This window comes from Sceloporus occidentalis, unplaced genomic scaffold (assembly GCF_023333645.1).
Source record: "Sceloporus occidentalis isolate IW3139 unplaced genomic scaffold, rSceOcc1.0.p SCAF_188, whole genome shotgun sequence".
Lineage (NCBI taxonomy): Eukaryota > Metazoa > Chordata > Lepidosauria > Squamata > Phrynosomatidae > Sceloporus > Sceloporus occidentalis.
The window spans coordinates 170,743-189,225 of NW_028317168.1; the positions used below are offsets into that span (position 1 = coordinate 170,743).

Consider the following 18,483-nt stretch of genomic DNA (forward strand, 5'->3'; position numbering starts at 1 on the left):
TGTGATCATGCAGGGCCACAGAGGACACTGGGTTCCAATTTTCCTCTTCCCACCCTAGTAAAACCAAGGGCATGCGGGATCTTCCCGGTGCCTCACCACAAGTATGTGGATAATGGATATACAGAGAAACTTGATGGTAGAACAGTTTCTTGTGCTAGAAGCTCACGTACAATCTACTTTAAAACATAGCGTGAGTGAAGGAAACTTCCTGTATAAACTGTCAACAGGATTCCTCTTTGCTAAGCAATCCAGGGAAAAGAAGGGACAATTGCATAAAATGCTTCTGGTGGATGACAAAGCTAAAAAATCCCTGAAATTAAAAATTAAATAAAAAAACTTAACATTAAGTAAAAATAAAAGTTCATTGAGCATTAAATAGCAATACCAGTAACTGGCAGGTTTGCTACTGGATCCAGTTATGATTTTATTTCAGATATTTATTTCAGTTCCCCTTTAAGCGATAATAAGGATATAATAAATTCTTCTAACTACTTTAAATAAATAAAAGTCACTTCCATTAAAATGACCTTAAAAATCTATTTATTATGGTTTAATGACTTTTGACTAGCTGCTTCAGTATTTCCATTCAAAAATATTCAGATTAAAAATACAATTACTGTACTTTTAGAGCAGAGTATAGTGTCTAAGCTGTTTTTTTTTTTAAAAGCAGACAAATCACATGTAATCACTTAGGAAGCTTTAAAGAAAATACCTGTAAAGAGAAGGGTGACGAGAGGAAGAGCTGCCTTTGGGATTTGTTTCATGTCGGACTTTTTCATTGGCATGTATTCTGTGGTTCCTGATATGCTCTTCCCATTCGTCATGCCCTGCGAGAACACGTCCTTCATGATCTTGATCCAGGGTTTTAACTGTACCTCTGTGATGTCCTCCTTGCTCTGTACTATTAGGGCCGTCAACATGGGCATCAGGATGTATATGTGACATGCGATCCCACTTCATCCCTCGTTTCCGATATCTATACTCAATGGTTCCCGTGGGCCTTCTTGCAGTTCTCTGACATGAGCTAATACATTCCTCTTCAGTGGCAAAATTGTTCTTATTCCCGTGACAGCTGCCATACCAAAAGCGGTTGCACTTTCCAACATCAGGCACAAAATACCAGCGAGTTGTCCAATCACTACAGGGTCCTAGAGCACTCGGGAGCATGCACACTGCAGGATATGCTGGAGTGTGGATTAAAGGAAAAACAATATGATTGGTTGTGCTGCCTACTTAACTCCTGGAACTGTCAGGACACTTGGAAGTTTCCAAGTTGAGCACACCCCCTCTCATCATCATCCATGGTTTGTTTGTTTTTTCTTCTCTTTTTGTTTTTATTGTCACAGCTACAGGGTGATAATTATCACTTCATTATGGTGGTAAGTTAATGTTATGTTGGTACTCAACTGAAGTGTTACATGCATGTAAATTCATTTAAAGGTCAAATGAAAGTATTTTACTTTACTTTATGATCTTCATGAGTTACTTTATGTATTGAGGGGATCTCTGCTCCTGGTTTGCTAGTTTCCAGCACAAAAAAGATGAGCAATTAATCACATAACCATATTTAAAGGGGATTGGAGGACAACACAACATATGTAACTCACCTTGACTTGGTCTACTTTGACATCCTTCACCCATTAGACCAAGAGCCTTGTTTACATTGTCAAAACAGCATCCATACTGTGAAACCCTGCATTCATCAGAAGGCACCTAAATCAAACAGAATGTAATTAAACAGGCCAATTTTCCACATCTGAATCCAAAACCAGCTTTTGGAAAAACCAGGATGATTATTTTCACTTAAGTGTGGTAGATGGATCAATGTATTTATTTTACATCTTGAGTATTAACATATTAACTTGAAAACAAAACTATAACTATTCTGCTTTAAATGAAAGTCCTTGTTATTCTGTGCAAATGTACCAACACTGATCTTAACGCCATGCCTTATTTTCTGCTTATATTCACTATTTCATGGATAGCAGTAGGTTCTGCTTTTGCTAGTTTCCAAAAGAAAAAAGATATGCACTTTGTGCTTGAACAAGGCATAGTCTATGGAAACCATAAGCAAGACCTCCAACTAACCATGAATCATTACATTATCAAATGTTGGCAAACAGGGCGAAGCCCATCTTTACTCATACCTAGCCTACCCTTGCACAGAACACTGTTAATTATGAACTATGGTAGGAGTATGAGTGACTATGGTTGCTTGGGATATAATTCTGGTCCTTCAGGTTGCTGGTTTTATGTATAACACGGGAACATACAGCAGGGACGGGGTCAGCTCTCTGATTCCTCCCAGGATTCCCATCACTGTAAAAGTTCTGACATCCCACATTGTTCAGACCTTGAGCTTCCGTTACACCATCTGGGCAACAACCAAATCTGAAAAACACACAGGCTAGCTTACTACAGAGTACGTTACCATACATACCCTTCCTTACAGGAAAGAGATGACATCACAGACAACAAATTGATTTTTTTAACATCTACTAATTTATTTCAAACTAGCTGGATAATACATCATAAAACGTGTGTATACCTCAAGTGGCGTGTAATACATTGCAGCACATTAATAAAAGCGTAATTTCTCTAATATTAATAGATAAGGGTGTACCCATATAATAGGAGTAGATAAGAGTATCTACTCCATATCCAAGCGATCGGGCATTTAAAATTAACAGTTTTTGCGCACACGCACCGGGAGCTGTTACAGGAGATCGAGAAGCTCAGACAGAGGGAATCCCAGGCTGATCTCCCGTGTAGCGGCAGGGATGCATCCCTGCCGCTGCAAGAAGGTTAGGACGTACCGGTACGTCCATAGGGGTTTCTTGAGATGCGTTTTATGGACGTACGGGTTTAAATAAAATAATTAAGCTATAACTGGCTTATACCAGTATACTCCAGTATTAAAATAAAGCAACTCCAAATGTATTACATTGTTTGAAAGAAGAAAAAAAGAGAAAAGGTATAGAGAAATGCATATTTAATTAGATGTATCAAAGGCAAGAGATCCATCTTACTAGAACTGTCCCAAATCATATTGTTTTTTTCACATGCCTACCTGCTTTGCCAACAGGATGAACAGCCTTGTCCCCCTGGACCAGAAGCAGGAGTTTCTCCATCAGAACAGCAGCCATAAATATTCTTCTTGCAGTCCTGGTTGTTAGTGTCTCTGTTGCGCTTTTCAGGAGCAGGTTTAGGAGCTGAAAAAAGAGAATACATGCAGACTCAGACTGAATGAAATAAATTCAGTGACTTTTTGAGTGACTTTTTTTGGACTTATCTTATCATTTTTCATTTTTTATTTGTACCAGTACCTTTTTATTATTTTATTGTTTTTATTGATTTTATTTATTTTAGTTGTCTATTTTTTAAGCTGCATCTGTTATAGATCCAGCTCATTGCTACCTTGGAATAAATATATTTTTTACCACACATCTCGTGTGGACAGTGGTTGTTTGATGCACCACACACCCACCAATATTTATCATCGGATTCACCAAACAGAGGAGGATACGCATGTGACCAAAACGTCACCAACTACTACGGGCACCTTGACACTGGTGTTAGTGTAAGTATTACTCCACTTGTTGCGCCTCTAGCGATATATACAATATACACTATTGGTTCCTCTCTTGTTTCTTTCTCGGATATATACCCCATACGTGGACCCTGAGAGTACACCTGTTTGACGCATTGAACCACATAAACAATGTGAGTGTAAAATCTGCAACACGCAGGGCACATCATATTTTTGTACACCTGCACTATTTATTTTTGTTTTTCTTTTGTATTTTTTCTTTTTATGTATACGGAACGGAATACACGAGCGCCCCCTATCGAACCTTTTGCTGAATGAAATAAAGAAAAGAAAATGCATTTGAGATTTACGTTTTAACATATCAGGCCGTGATAGCATTGGTTCGTGATTTACAGTTTTGAATTTACTTACTTCTTGGACCTTGCTGATTGTATCGAGTCAAGGAGAACTGGTCAGAATTATCATATCCCCAAGTATCTTGCATACTGGGAACCTCTGAAAAAAGGAAACAATTTACTGTCCACTCAAAATATTAGTCACAACCCTCTAGTGCGCCACCCTAAGCAGATTGGTTATTCTTTCCCCCGAAGGTTAAGATACACGTGAACAACATATACAGAACACTTTTAAGAAATGCAAGTTTCTATGGCAACAACCTATTAGTGCATATATATATTCATTCTGTATATGTGAATGCAGCAAATGTATCGCGTGGAGAAATGACAGGTCTCTGTTAAGCAAACAGGGCTTCGCATTGTAAAGTGCATGACATAGGCATAGTAAATTATACAAGTGATTACACCATAATTACAGCCAAGATGGACATTATCTTATCAAACAGAAAAGATAAGATGTGAAAGGTACGTTGTGGCAGGTAGCAGGGCTGCATATTACAGCTCTCGATGACAGATGGCTTCTCTGGCTCGTAGGCTTCACATGTCTCTGGTTCATAAAAATTGCGGTCATTGTCTGCGCAGATCACTTGACGCTTTCTGATGCCACTATTGCAGCTCTTTGAACACTGGAAGAGATAACGAGAGCGTAAGAAAATATTTTATTAAGCACATACCAAAGTATACAGATGCAGCTACAGAATGATATAGTATGTAGTATATAATTTTGCTTATTCTTGGTATATAAACTATGCAATATATAAATACTAGACTTGGGCGCCGGCCAACTCTTCGTGTTCGTCTTCATCTTCATGGGGAACAAATATTCTCCGGTTCCTGTGTTCGGTTCGGGCGAATATTCGTGAACATTCTTCCCATTGATTGAGCTTTGTGTAAGCTGAATCAATGGGACTGCATTGTATTTTAACACACATGAGACTCTCAAGCAATTTAAAGCCTTCTCTGTACACTATCAATGAGGCTCCCGTGTGGCAGGAAGGGCTGCTCAACCCTAGCAAGTATGCATAGCACAGGATTGAAAACGTGTATAGACCTGGGCCAGGGGTAGATATAGTGAATGGGAGAAAGAAGGGTTAAAAAAAAGTTATAGTGCTGGCCACTAGAGACACTTAATATGAACAGTTCCCAAATACCCCCAAGAAGATAATATTTGTCCCAATAATTTTGTCTGTATATATGGTATGTACACTCTCATTGAAGAATTTCTTTGGATAATAATTTGAATTTCTTTTACAATTGTGCCTTGCATTTATTGTGTTATATATTATATGGCAATATAACCATGAAAACTTAGATAGGACTCGTCAAATCTGGGGTACTTTGACGTAGTGGCGGGTTAAGCAATATATGATCATATAGTGTAAGAGGTCACTTTCTATACACTTAATTAATGCTGCAAAGGCAACAATCCCTAGGTTCCCTAACTGCAGCAAAACGTGGCAAACAAATTAACAAATCTTAACAAATCTTTAACAGATTTCACCATTCGTTTTTGTTTGTTTCTTTGACCCTCCTCTTTATCAGAGATTTGTACGAAAACATGACATTGGCAAATTTAGTTAAATATAAAGTTTATACGAATCCAAATACACAAGTGCACTGCTCATTCACTCACAGATGCGGTATTTAGTCAATCCTGGCCTATTTCCTTACCAAACCCCACTCTCCAATGTGCCAGCCAATTTCCTGGACGCAGTTTTCTCCATTACATAGCTGGGTATCCGTGGGCTTGACTTGCGTTGTACACAAGAGGTCCTGAACAACAGCTCCTGAGTCTGTTCTGCAAGTGACTGTTCTTTTCTGAATTCCTTCTCCACACTGTGCTGAACACTAAAATAATAAATCAAACATGCACAATTTTTTTATACAGAAATCTACAAAAAAATGTTAAAATTAAGCTGTACCTTGTGTTGTCTTTGAAAGGCCACCCAAACTGTCTAATTTCTTGGGCCCTTACCTGTCACAAACAAAATTACAATGGTGCAAATATACAAAATCAATCATGAGACTTTCAAACATAGTTTCTGAGTGTTTCTACGGGCTTTATTTTAAGAATATTCCTTAATACATGTCTCCAGGACTGGTATTTAATTTTGCCTACCTGTGCTCAATGTGGGATATAGTTAAATGTGTTTGGGTTCTCTACCAAATAAATGAAGACAGTATGGCCAATTGAGTAGTGTCATGATACGTCAGGATAGTGTCATGATAGTATTGACATGATACGTCATATGAATTATGTCCAACACTTACCTCTGTCCACTGTCCTACATTCCACTTGGCACAGGCCTTGAGGTTGCAAGCTTGTTGGGTGGCTGGTTTTTCTGTAAACGCAGCACATTCTGCATCATTCACCACCTGCTGGGAGGCTCTCCCTTCATAGGAAACACAGTATACGGAGCGCGTTTGGATGCCTCCACCACAGGAAGCAGAACACTGTCCCCACTCGCTCACTTTCCAGCTGTAAATCACAGAAGGATAGCTAAGTCCACATCAATCTGGTCTCCAGAGTTAAAAAAAAAGTAGAGGCAGAGCATACTAATGCCTGAGCAGCCAGAGGACTATCTGAACTAGGAACAAGGGATCACTAATATTATGGGGGCATTACAACTAAACACCTCTTAGACGTCAGGTACCGTGGCATAGCGCCAACTTACTTAAACCTGAGAAGAATTCACATTTAGCCAAGTGACATCAGATGTCATTAATCAAAGACTATTTTTTTCTGTTTTCCCTAGTATAATATGCTAGAGGTGTTCTGCTTCATTATCTCTTAAGATAATATTAATATGTAAAAAATAATATATATATATATATATATATATATATATATATATATATATATATATGTTCCCTTCCAGCTAGTGTATGGTCACTTTCTTTAATGTTTTGGAGAGAGTAAGATACTCCTCTTACTGCCCCATGCTCTCCTCTTAGTTACATGGAGGTGTAAATAAAGTTCAGATACAGCAATGTTTTGGCACCCAGTACACCAAGCAACCTGCAGAACCAACACATGTCTTCGGTTCCTTAACCTTGGCTCACAGCTGGCTAATATGACAGCACATGTAGTTCACAGGTTGACCAGTTTGACTTAAGAATGATCTAGATCTAGAATAAGGCTGGTAAAATGCAGCTCTCTCACTGTTGCCAAAATCAAAGTGATACGATCCAGTGCCTGACAGTCTTTCCTATAGCAGGCTGACTGTGGTCCATAGGTGAGATTTAAAAACACAACAACCTTTTCCTCATTGCTGATCTAGAAACTCAAAATGATAGACAGGAGTGTGGTTTAACTTTAAATTGTTAAATTGTTGTGATGTGACCAAAATGTGACCAAAATGGTTGTCCAACCCTTGTTTATTGAACTACAGATACTATAATTGCGTCTAGCCAGCTGGAGAGCCACTAAAGACCTAGAACATTGTTGGAATAAAAATAAGGGTCTGGGTCATCTGGACTCAATTTGTTGTGGAAGACACCCCAAATACCGCTACCAAAACACCCGACACACATTCTTATAAATTAAGTGACCAATCTGTTGGAGTAGAAGTTTAGGTTTTGAAACAAAAACACGATTAAGTCTTTCTCCTTTATGAAAGAGCATTGATATATTTATGCAAGGCAGGGGGATGCAGTTATCCTTTGCATATGATCTCATAAGCATTCCAAGTGACAAGTGAACCTTAATGTAGCTTCCTTTGGCCATTTTTCCTAAATTGTGTCAACTATGATTTTTTAAAATGACGCAAAATGATCTTTTATATAGGAGAAATGTGAATCAGCTATGGATTTATTTTAATCCAGAGATTAATGCATTCCATAAACCCAAATGCAACACCACCTGGTTTACCTGGTCATTTTTGTGTTCACTATTCGATTCCACAGTGTTGGCTGATACAAGTAAGACATCCTTTTGTACAGAATAAAGATGCATAGCTTTTAGAATATATACAGATTTACAGACTAGAACAGCTGCCATTTGAGCTGAATTAAACTCAGAAATACCTTAATGACAAAAGGTCATTCTTGAAAGTCTACCAGAATTCATTTTTCTAGCTGAAAATTGTTTTGCGAAATATCAGCCAAACTTACATACAATCACATTTACATTTCCTTTTTTCTTTCACATAGCATTGGCAAGTAGTGGAAATGCGGTGCTAATTCTATAGACTATATAGCAAATATTGACAGATAACTGTTATTGAAGATATACTCCATAGATGGCATATGGTGATGTATATGATAGTTTAAAGCTACTGATTTTTGCTGTAAATTAAACATTTTGCTTCAGTAAATAATCTTCCAAAGCAAAAACATCAAATATGGAGAACTGAAAGTACACATTTGATATTGAAATTTGATTTAGAAGCTAAACTTAAAGTCTAACGAATATACTCCATGGGTTTGTGTGTTACCTGAAGCAGCCCTCATCATCAGCATACGTGTCATCAAAACTATTCTAGCCAACAAATAGAACGTGTGTCCTTTAACAGTACAATACATTTCTCTTGCACAACCTGCTAAAACAAGCAGCGCAGTTCCAAAAAAAAAAAATGGACACTACGTAGTAATGCCCATCCTTTGAATGGCACCTTTTTTTATTGCATTTATTTATTTATACCCATTTGTTTAGGCTCCTCAGAAGCATAACACAATATTTTTGGTTGTGTTTGCAATCTCCACATATTACCCATACCTCAATGTCTCAGGCTTAACGGCCTCTTTCCCTGTTGTAAGACAGCTAATGCCTCAGATGGCTGACGTTTCAACATTGACTGAATTCACCTGAAAAGGGTTGACTTCCATCTGTTAACCCTTTCATGCTGGGAATAGAGAGCGCTCCAACCTGCTCCTGACATAGAAAGCCTCTCTAACTTTGCCACAATATATATATATTGCAGGGACCTATCATGGGATCTATATTAAGTCCTAAATGGGTGGTTCCTAGAACATAACACAAACTGTATGTAGGCTTCCTATTGAAGTTATTTTAGCTTTGCAAGGTCAAGAAAACAGTGGCCATTCATCAGACAATATTTATATGAAAGGGCATCCCACCGTTTCATCTGTGGGCAGGGCTGTGTGCTGCAGGTCCTGTTGCTTGGCGGAGCAGGCTTGTCCCTACACATAGGATCCGGATATGCTTCATTATCAATAGTGCAGAAAACCAAACGAGACTGGTAGCCTGATGTTAAAAAAAAAAAACAAAAAAAAAAGTTCAAACCAGTTGGAGTAATGCTAGTTTAAACATATTACTACATATTTATTCTGTTTTCAAATGTCCAAAAGTTCTTACCTCCTCCACACTCTGCACTGCACTCACTCCAAGAACCGTAACTCCACTGATAATCCTGAATATCACCCTGGTTAGGTAAGTAGTATTCATACTGAATTCCTTGGTTTGCTTCTTGTCCAATAATCTACATAGACAAAAATGTCTATAACTTACCATGGCCACAGATATAGTCAGTGAGAAACACAAATACAGACTGGAATGCTTAACATTAACATAATTTGTGTACCTTTTGTAATTTTTTATACCTTTCCTATAAACAGTTCTTTCTGCTATAGTTCAGTGCAAAAAAAAAAAAAAAGGTCAGCGAATCAGAGTTGAGCTAATGAGATGCATAGTATATTGCAATAGTTTCAATAATAATAGCTATTGTAGATCCCCAGCATATCATAATGCAGAAAAGCAGCACATTATTAAAATATTTAACTGCTCAACAATAGTACACAGAAAATAAAAAGTATATTATACAAAATGCACATGAATCCATTACCTCTCTTAGTTGACTGACAAACTAATTTAAGACTTACATTATGACAGCCACTATATGAACTTCCCTTTGCCTAGTCTCAACTGTTGGCTCAAAGGAAATGCATTATGGTGCGTAAAGCATTAAAATATGTATTGTGCAAATGATATGTAAGTAGATAATTCATACGCAGACGCATCAGAGTAGTAAAGTTGCAGAGACTGGGAACTCGCTCATCTGTAACATTCATCACGTACCTCAATTACAAGAGGCTCAGTGGTCGGCCCTCTAGCAGTTAAAACCTCAGGTGCTAGATCGCCCTCCGAGCCCCGATGGTAATGAAGAACAGTGCTGGCCACATTGAGAGCACGACTGTATTCAATATTCCAATGGCCATTAAGGTAATACTCCCCACGGGCATTCCTTACAGCTGCAAACAAAAAATGGCTTTGGTAAAAGGCTCCAGATTCAGTGAGTACTCTAACACCTGTACTGTTAAACGAGTGCCAGTATACATAATACAACAGGTTACGTGCTTTCCATGGTTGAATAGTTAGGGCAACCAAAGGCTTAGTCATGTTGAGTTGACCAATTTCAGCTGACATGACAAACCACACTTGGGAAACATGCTTAAATGCACATCTGGCCTGTCTCTTATATCCCACATTTATCAAGAGACAACACAGAAAAAACATGAAGGGCACAATCGTTGTCAAATGCGGCCTGTTGTGCTAGTAACTTTAGGTTCCCCAAAGTTTATATAATGAATTGCTACTAAAAATACGCAAAATCTTTTGGCAGAATCAATAATATTTTGGTACAGTGATAACATTTTTGGAAACCTGCGTTATGAAAATGCTGTCACTTGCAAAACGAAAAGTGAATGAAATCTAAAGTTCATCTTCTCAGGTCCCTCAGGACCTTCCCAGAACTAAAGAGAAATGTGGAACGTTACCAAATACCAATTATAAATTAGTTTTACCTAAGAAGTTCCTTGTGGCACCAACTTCCTTAATTTGTATATTGGTGGCACCAATGGGGATGGTGAAAAGTTGGCTGTAACCTGAAAGAATAAAAGAAATATCAACCACACATCACTGATGCTAAAGCACTGAACAAAGCCAACGATGTATGGAAAGCCATGGGATACCAGGTCAACTGCTTGAAAAATACCTACTTTATAAAATACATTTCCCTTACCAGCAAACTCCCAATAAACTATTTATTAAAAACCTGACTCACATGAATATAATTTTTGGCAATTTTACATTTTTGGTAAAGTGAAAGGTTAGCAAACAAATTCTAGAATGCTATATTTACAAAAACTATACATTTTACTGTTGCAAAAACCAGAGCATAAATATTGTTTTAGTTTCTATGGCAATCGCTCCACATTTATTGCTGCTGATCACAATACTGTATCTATAATTTACTGTATATGCAGATTTATTGCTATTTATATTCACATTATTGTGGTCTTTAGGGTTGTGTAACACTCAAATCCAACAAACATCCTGAGCTAGGAAAAAAAGAACATTTAGGGGAGGAAAGAGGGATTTTACCTCCCACAGCTAAGCTCAACTTTCAGGGGGAAAAATCAAAAAATGCATTAAAGTATGTGAGTATTTCAATGTTTTTCTTGTTACATCAGTTTTAAGTAATCAGGTTCCTCTCTGTTTGGTTAACATTGTATAGAGCAAGTTATCCTTTTTTTTGTTAAAATTTCGGAAGATGTGATCAAACTTGAGGACGTTAAAATCATACATGAGTTCAACTCAAGCCATTCTTTTTCTTTACGTAACATTTTCAATACCTTTCGATAAGGTGGGTAAGTCATAAGATCCTTTGACTTCGTAACAGGAACTGCCATCTCCTCCACACACCAAGCACCTATCCTCCCGTTTGGAGGAGTCAAGTACATTATCACAGCCGACAGTCTAAATTAATACAGTACGTGAAATCATAAATCGTTATTGAAACAAATATAATAGTTGGCCCTCTCAAATATCTTTGTTATATTTTTTTTTTATGCTACAATCAAAAGTAAGCTTGGACAGATGCCTGGCTTCATTTCCCATAGGTATCCGTAACTTACTGTAGGTAATGTGATCTGTAGTTAAACAGCTGAACTTTGCTGCAGTGCAGGCAGTCAGGATTTCCTAGAGACAACTACATACATGAAACTAACAAAATTAACTGATTCTACTAGGTTCTGATATGCTACAAAGAACCTATTTGATGAGACAGCAATGCCCATTCTACAACAGCAAAAAGTGTACAATATATTGAATATTTTGTTAACCAATGAATTATGAAGTGCATTTATTAAGGATCGGATATCAGCACACCAATTTTATTATGCATCAAAAAAAGGCCAACTCCAGTGACCTCCTTCAGCAGTAAAAGTCCTGCATAATGTATAGTTAACATAGGGACATTTCTTCACTCATCTCTTTGATTTAACTATAAATTATGCAGGTCCTGTTCATCTCTTTCTGGCGTGGCTCCGATGGGTTGGCTTTTCATAATGCATTTTGAAGTTGGTGATACTGAATGTCCAACTGCCCTGCAAACATCTAGCTCAGTGACTATATTCCGCTATGTTTACCCAAGCAAAATTCCTAAATGTTTTGCCACCAGCCCGAAGGGTGTGCAATACATGGTATACCATATACTTCTGAAATATGTATAAATAAGAATGTACCTTGCACACCCCCTCCACACAGATGTCCCTTCTCCCAGGTTCACACGGCGTTCCATCCAGCACAGCCATCTTGTGTCTATAGTAGAAATTCTCTCCCTTGGGTATGCAGTTCAGCTCACATTTATTAGATGCTAAAAAAAAAACAAAAAACATTGCACATAAAACTAATCCTATAGCAGTACCACACTTGGGTGTCAAATAGGGTGACCACAAATCCTGAGCAGCCTCAATCCGGGACAATGCATTGTCCCAGAATGTCCCAGAAGTCTGAGTGAAGGAGGTCTCAGCCAATCAGGAGAGACTTCTCAACTCTCCTAATTGCCTGAGAGTTCAGAAGCCTCTCCTCATAGGCCGAGTCCCTCCTTCACACCTAGCTAAGTGTATGTGTGTTTGACCGTCTGCCTGTGACTATGTTTGTCTGTTTGTCACTGTGTTTGTCTGTTTGTGTGAAGATTCAGAGTTTTAACCCCTCTATTATCAGGCATGAGCAGATTCAGAGAATTAACTCCTCTATTACCAGACATGTGCCTCTACTCATGTCTGTATAATCATGTATGTATATGATTAAATCTGAAATCAACATGGTTTCCAAAGCGTTCTAATAATTAATATATAATATTATAGGTGAATCAGTGTGTATGTGAGATATATATATTAATAATAAAATGTATATATATTATACCCCTGTGTGAGTAATCTCATACGCTTCATAGTGTGTCCCTGAATGGCAGAAATAAAATGTATTCACCCTGGTCTCAAATGTTGCAACACTGTCAGCATTTTGTTCCTTCAGCAGTACCCCAATTAAACATTTACTGCACTTTTTATTCAGATACATCAAACTACATCTTTTGCAGTGAACCCAGCAACTGCTGGCTTCAAAGACACTTTGACTGGAGTAACAATGTAAAAAAAATGACTTCCTTGCCTCCATAATATGGCAGCCACTTGTATCTCTTCCCTTGGAAGTCCATCCCATCATATTCAGAACACTGCAGTGCACGGAAATCTCGAGAACCTGTAGGACAGTCCTAAAAGAATGAAAATAAAATGTAAATGTTTTTATGGACACAATTGATGAGATAAAAAAAATGCCAATACTGAATAGGCCAATAAATTTATTGCATGCTGAAGATCTTAAAATGAAAATTCTGTTCCCAACATAAGTGGAGTTTACAGCAAAAAAGAGAAGGAGATAGCATGCAATAGCACAAAAGACTTTACAGACTACATTCATGGTGGTGGTGTCCTTTAAACTGTCAATGTCTGCCGGTTCTCAACAATACAAAGCACCAGCACTATATTATCTTACAAAGCTAATGATGGCAAGAGATTAGACGCATGATCTGCTCACCTGCACATTGCAGGAACGATAGTTTCTAGTTGGTCCAATACAATTCGATCCCCCATCTGCCCTAAGGAAGAAGATTATTCAGAATTCTGTTAGAAGTCTATCATCATTTTATTTATTTTAATTGGTGAGAGTTACAGTTTCACTACTTTTAATATAACATTGGTGGCCCATGTCCTGTCTTTCTCCAAATCTCAACTTGTCTTACTATTCCAGTGGAAATAAAAAAAGTGGAGAGTTGAATGCCTGCTTTACATCATTCTTTGTCATTAGAGGTGTTTATATAGATGCTGCTTTTTCATGGTGAACGTGTCTGTCTCCATTAGGTTCTTAAATGCATTGCAGATGCAGCTTTCACCAGACTCTAGGTACATGTTGCACATCTGGACAATCTACTCAAGAATAAACAACTATATGGTTTAGAGCAGGGGTGTAACTGTTCCCCTAGCTGTTCATCCTAGCTAGAAGAAAGCACAATTAGCATTAGCAAGTCAGAAAGGACCAACAAAGGCTTTGCCTTTATGCCATTATACATCTTACATTTAGATGATTAGATGAAGAATGGATTTGCACAGGGAGGGAAGAAAAAAAATCTGGTTACTAGTTTTATTTTTCTTTTATTCAGTGCTGCAATTTCTTTCAAATCACCATATCAAAACAAACAATATAGTTGCATCCATGTCAATGAAAATCTATTTTGCAGAGGAGTTGACACAGGTCAGACTGAGTTGTCTCACTAGTCTCATTCAGTATGTGAAGCTTCATACTGTACATAATGCTACATTTTCAGTTCTACAAGTATATATATCAATGTAACTGTACTTGCCAATTAAAACAAGCAATATATACTAGTTGATCAAAAGCATGTGGACACCTGATCATCACAACTATATGTGCTTGTTGAACATCCCATTCAAAAACCATAGGCATCAACACGGAGTTGGCCTCCATTTACAGCTTTAACAGCCTCCATTGTTCTAGGAAGCTTTTTCTACAAGATTTTGGAGTGTCTCTTTGGTAATTTGTGCTCATTCAGCCAAGAAAGCATTTGGGAGGTCAGAGATTGTTGTTGAACAACAAGGCCTGGCTCACAATCGGCATCCCAATTAATTCGAAAGATGTTTGATGGGGTTAAGGTCAGGCCTTTGTGCAGTCCCTCCACACCACACACCTCAAACCACGTCTTTATGGACCTTGCTATGTGTAAAGGGGTACAGTCATTTTGGGATAGAAAAGGGCCTTCACCAAACTGGTGCCACAAAGTGGAAGCATAGAATTGTCTAAAATGTCTTTGGATGCTTCAGCATTAACATTACTCTTCACTGGAACTAAGGGGCCCAACCCAAACCCAAAACAGCTCCAGACCACAATCTCTCCTCCACTAAACTTTACAGTAGGCAGTATGCATGCAGGCAGGTAATGTTCTCCTGTCATCCACCAAATCCAGAATCATCCTCAGATTTGCATATAGCATTGTTTGATTCATCACCCCAGAGAACATGTTTCGCCTGTTCTAGAGTCCATTGGCAATGTGCTTTATACAACTTCAGCTAACGCTTGACATTGTGCACGGTGATCTTCAGCTTGTGTGCAGCTGCTCGGCCATGGAAACCCATTTTAGGAAGCTCCTGAAACACAGTGTTTGTGCTGATATTATTTCTAGAGGCAGTTCGGAACTCTGTAGAGCGTGATGCAGTGAGCAGTATTATCCATTCTACAGTCAATGTTTGTCTACGGAGATTGTATGCCTATGAACTTGAGGTTATGTATAAAACACCTTAACTCAATAATTAGGATATATATATATATATATATATATATTTAAGTTGCTGATGGTATAGATTGGCTTGGCGAGGAGACAAGGGAGAACTTCAAGAACTTTAAATAAATTGACTACATACAGTTTGTACTACATTTTTGCATTTACATGGAATTCTTGCAAAAACGAAATGATTTTATTGTAATTCTGTATCTTGAAATCATCATAAAGTTGTTGACTATCCCTGAGTTATCCCTGATGAAAACTATGATCCCACTAGTCAAATAGTGTACTTCTGTTTCACACTGATTTTCTTGTTATAGAATAAGCCTGCAGAATGATCCACTCATTGCCTGAGACGGGTCCAAACCCACTTTCACTTCAAGGAGTGATTTACAATTTATTTTATATATATAGTTTCTTTTTTGTCTATAATCACATTATTGTGGCTTTTCTGTTGAGTGTTGCACAACACTAAGAAAAGAGAATGTGAATATTGAATATGTGCCTTCAGCTTCTCAGCAGATATTTTTATGTTAACCCTGAGTGTCCTTTTCTGTGTGACTCTATGTGCAATGAAAGGTTAAGAGTGGACAGGTGGTTGGCTATTTCTTGCTCCAAGTAAGTTAAAAGAAACTGACCAAGTCTATTCAAGGACCACAATGAGGGGGGTCAGAAGTGATTGATCATCTCAGCTGCAAACATGGTCTTTGACATAAACTGACCATAATAGGATGAATGGTTTTCTGTATCTTTCTGTATGTATATTTCAGGACACTTGCTACGTAGACAGATCTTAGCACGTAGCTCTCTTGTTTGTAAAGGTATATAAGACATGTGTTGTTTTCATTGAGGGAGAGTAGTCTGGCTGATGACACTCCCTCGTGTGCACGAGCAATAAAATCTGCTTATTCAACTCTTTTGGGAAGAATCTGTGTCTCAAAGTTACTGAGCATTCACAAGAAAGATCCGGAGGGGGATGACAAAGGGATTTGGCAAGGGACTGGTCCTCCTATAACGGGACACTTTAGACGGGGGATTGAAATGGTTTTATCAAAACACTAGATAGCTAACATGTCCAAGAAGCAAATCTGTGCCTCTTCTATTGGACTTTACTAATTTATTTTGTATACCTAGATAGCAAGAAAAAAGATATATAACCAAGAAATTCAACTGTAATAATTATTCAAGTGACTCATCAGTATGTTGATTTATGTTGATAATTCTGTTCACGGATGTTTAAAGTATTTAGACAGAACAGTTTCTGTGTGAAAAATTCCACTAACCCAATACATTTTTAGAATTGCTATTTTAGTTTTAGAAAGGAGCAGGTGAAGACTTGAACATATCTGAATTCCTGCTTAAGCAGAAGCAAGTTAGGACTATTATAAAATGCCATTTTAGAGTCAATGATAAAGTGGGATTTTAGAACTGTATATTAAGCTACCTTAAAACAAATAAAAAATGCAATATTCATACAAGTAATCCGGAGTATGTAAAAAAGCGGCAATTGTGATATAAGAGGGTTGCGTATACTACATAGTTGCTCATGTTCGACAGTCTAACAAACAATTTACTAATGAAAATGATTTTGGAGGGATGAAAAAAGGTTGCGGTATTTTTATGTGAGTGAAACTTGAGAGAAAATAGTTTTTATGCTAAAATGTTTATGTGCTAGGGCACCTATAAAATATAATTTGATTGTTAGGACACAACTTATCTTTTGTGCAAAAAAAGGTGTAAAATATATGAAATAAATGAGGGAGCCAAGTTATATACCACCCATTAAGAAGAATATTTAGCATATTTTAGAGAAAGCACATTCCAGCATCAGTGAACCCAAATGGTATATTTTGGAGCTGTAAAGCTAATGCAAAAGCACCTTACTTTATATGAAAGCAGGTAAATTGAATTTAAAATCAATAGAATAGGTGAGGTGACATCATCGATTAGGTGTGTTTGTAGTCAAGCCACAGGTATTTTAAATATAGCTAAGCCACTGGATGTGTATGTGATACAAAAATGTTGAACAATTTACTTTCTTGTCATATGTCTTCCTTCCTAAAATTAGAAAAACTTAAAAATGTGGTATGTAACAAGCATGGAAAAGCTAATAAACTTTTTTTGTAAGGTTATCTTTTTTGTGAGTCATATGTATAGATTTCTGTGATATCGAACCAAGGTGATAACCTGCCTTTAAGAGTCATGTTTAGAATATGTAGTTTCTTTGGACCTTCTTTTGTCATATATACATTTCTGCTGATTCAGTAATGCCGTAAGGACACTATGCACTTTACAACACAATCCAAACATGTTCAAATATGTACATTCTGTTCTTCTACACATGAAAGGTAAAATATGACATATTGCCATTGTTTTACGTTACTCCAGATTTCAGTGCTGGTACTGGTGTGTGTGTTTTGGTGTGGCAGAGCCTGTCCTGGTGTGTGTGTTTGGGTGTCGGTGTGGCAGAGCCTGGTGTGTGTGTGTGTGTGTGTGTGTGTGTTTGGGTGTCGGTGTGGCAGAGCCTGTCCTGGTGTGTGTGTTTGGGTGTCGGTGTGGCAGAGTCTGTCTTGGTGTGTGTGTTTGGCTGTTGGTGTGCCAGAGTCTGTCCTGGTGTGTGTGTGTTTGGGTGTCGGTGTTGCAGAGCCACTCCTGGTGTGTGTGTTTGGGTGTCGGTGTGGCAGAGCCTGTCCTGGTGTGTGTGTTTTGTGTCATCGGTTTCCTGGCACTTTACTTTCTGTAGGAATATCTTGTATTATCTGCCGAGCACTGATGTCATCTTTATCCAGTACACATGGATGCCAAGGAGTTAAGATTCTATTTTATTTATTTCCATAAAATGGGCACCAAAATCCTCAGCACCAGGCCCATGATGCTCTTAATCCGGCCCTACCTCCAGTGTGCGTCAGCCATCTTAAATCCAGTTTGTACCCACAGTGTG

At 37.9% G+C, this 18,483-nt stretch overlaps 1 protein-coding gene across 1 annotated transcript in view; it reads right to left on the reverse strand.

The window, feature by feature from the left end:
• LOC149278448 (papilin-like) overlaps nt 1-18,483 on the reverse strand; it is a 71,242-nt gene that overhangs the window by 28,452 nt on the left and 24,307 nt on the right. The window contains exons 5-21 of the mRNA XM_089501919.1: nt 13,784-13,844; nt 13,358-13,460; nt 12,430-12,560; nt 11,539-11,662; nt 10,708-10,788; nt 9,983-10,155; nt 9,263-9,386; nt 9,025-9,151; nt 7,825-7,876; nt 6,217-6,426; nt 5,617-5,793; nt 4,415-4,571; nt 3,962-4,045; nt 3,071-3,212; nt 2,274-2,391; nt 1,608-1,713; nt 713-1,184 (exon numbers count right to left, since the gene is read on the reverse strand). Coding sequence (XP_089358045.1) covers nt 713-1,184; nt 1,608-1,713; nt 2,274-2,391; nt 3,071-3,212; nt 3,962-4,045; nt 4,415-4,571; nt 5,617-5,793; nt 6,217-6,426; nt 7,825-7,876; nt 9,025-9,151; nt 9,263-9,386; nt 9,983-10,155; nt 10,708-10,788; nt 11,539-11,662; nt 12,430-12,560; nt 13,358-13,460; nt 13,784-13,844 — 2,442 coding nt within the window. The remainder of the gene's footprint in view (nt 1-712; nt 1,185-1,607; nt 1,714-2,273; nt 2,392-3,070; nt 3,213-3,961; nt 4,046-4,414; nt 4,572-5,616; nt 5,794-6,216; nt 6,427-7,824; nt 7,877-9,024; nt 9,152-9,262; nt 9,387-9,982; nt 10,156-10,707; nt 10,789-11,538; nt 11,663-12,429; nt 12,561-13,357; nt 13,461-13,783; nt 13,845-18,483) is intronic.